This window comes from Leucopleurus acutus (genome assembly GCF_964270905.1).
Source record: "Leucopleurus acutus genome assembly, chromosome: 2".
In the NCBI taxonomy this organism is placed as follows: Eukaryota; Metazoa; Chordata; class Mammalia; order Artiodactyla; family Delphinidae; genus Leucopleurus; species Leucopleurus acutus.
The window spans coordinates 120,897,678-120,898,799 of NC_139143.1; the positions used below are offsets into that span (position 1 = coordinate 120,897,678).

General features: G+C 43.3%; 1 protein-coding gene across 1 annotated transcript; it reads right to left on the reverse strand.

The window, feature by feature from the left end:
* Window positions 1–404: 404 nt before the first annotated feature.
* Window positions 405–761, reverse strand: LOC309957892 (elongin-B-like; the record flags this gene model as incomplete). The annotated part of the gene is made up of 1 exon (XM_082833434.1): window positions 405–761. The coding sequence occupies one exon, from the start codon at window positions 759–761 to the stop codon at window positions 405–407; it is 357 nt and encodes a 118-aa protein (XP_082689560.1).
* Window positions 762–1,122: the final 361 nt, after the last annotated feature.

Consider the following 1,122-nt stretch of genomic DNA (forward strand, 5'->3'; position numbering starts at 1 on the left):
GAAAAAGCAAAATGCTGAGAATTCATATAACATTTGCACCATCTCAAACTAATCCTCCAGTGACCTTGCCAATAATATTTACTCTGAACAGCCACACAGGGAAAGAACGGGCTTCTCAATATAAAATAGTATTCATTCTGCTTTTTTATATTTGTAACAATAATAAAGGGTCAGAAACAGGCCTTGGCTGAAATGCTGATTGCTATTCCTGCTTTCCAACACTTTTCCAACTTTAAAATATCATTTAAAATACAATTTGTATATTTTTGTAAACTGCAGAGCTATTCTATACTGTACTCAGTAGGAACTAGTATATGTTGTTAAATCTGGTTATTTTATTATTCTTTTTTTTTTTTGGACACCCAAATCTCTTTTATTGGAGGGGGGCAGGTGGTGGGGGGCTCTCACTGCAGAGCTTGTTCATTAGCACTGTTTCCTAAGTCCTGCGGCTTCATCACATCTGGCAGCTCGGGTGGGCTGGAGAAGGGCTCGATGCTAAGGACTTCAAAGGCTTCATCTACCCTGAAGGCTAGCCCCACAGTGGCTGGGGCCTGAGGTCGTGCTCTCTGGCTGGTGAAGCCACACTCTCCCAATGTCTTTCCGTGGTCCTGAAGCTGGTCGTCCTTGTACAGCTGCTGCTTGTCTGGTGGCCACTTGAGGATGCCCTCAATGATGCGCTTCAGCTCGAACAAGGTGTTCGAGTCCTTGGCGTCTGTGAAGATGGTGGTCTTGTGGCGTCGGATCATGAAGAACACGTACATCACGGAGGCTGCCTCTCCCCCAAGTCCGGCAGATTTAACCAGAAAAAGAAACACAAATAACAGTTAGTAGTTAAAGACTTTAAGTTGCTGCTATTACAGATATAATACAAATTTGTTAGGGCTGCCCTAACAAAGTACTGCAAACTGAAATTTATTGACCAACAGTTCTGGCGACTAGACATTCAAAATCAATGTGTTGGTGGAGTTGGTTCCTTCCGAGGTCTGTAAGGGAAGGCTCTGCTCCAGGCCTCTTGCCTTACCATGTAGATCACCATCTTGTGTCCACATGATGTTTTCCCTGTGTATATGTCTATCTCCAAATTTCCCTTTATCTTTGATAAGAACTTGCCTTAATGGACCT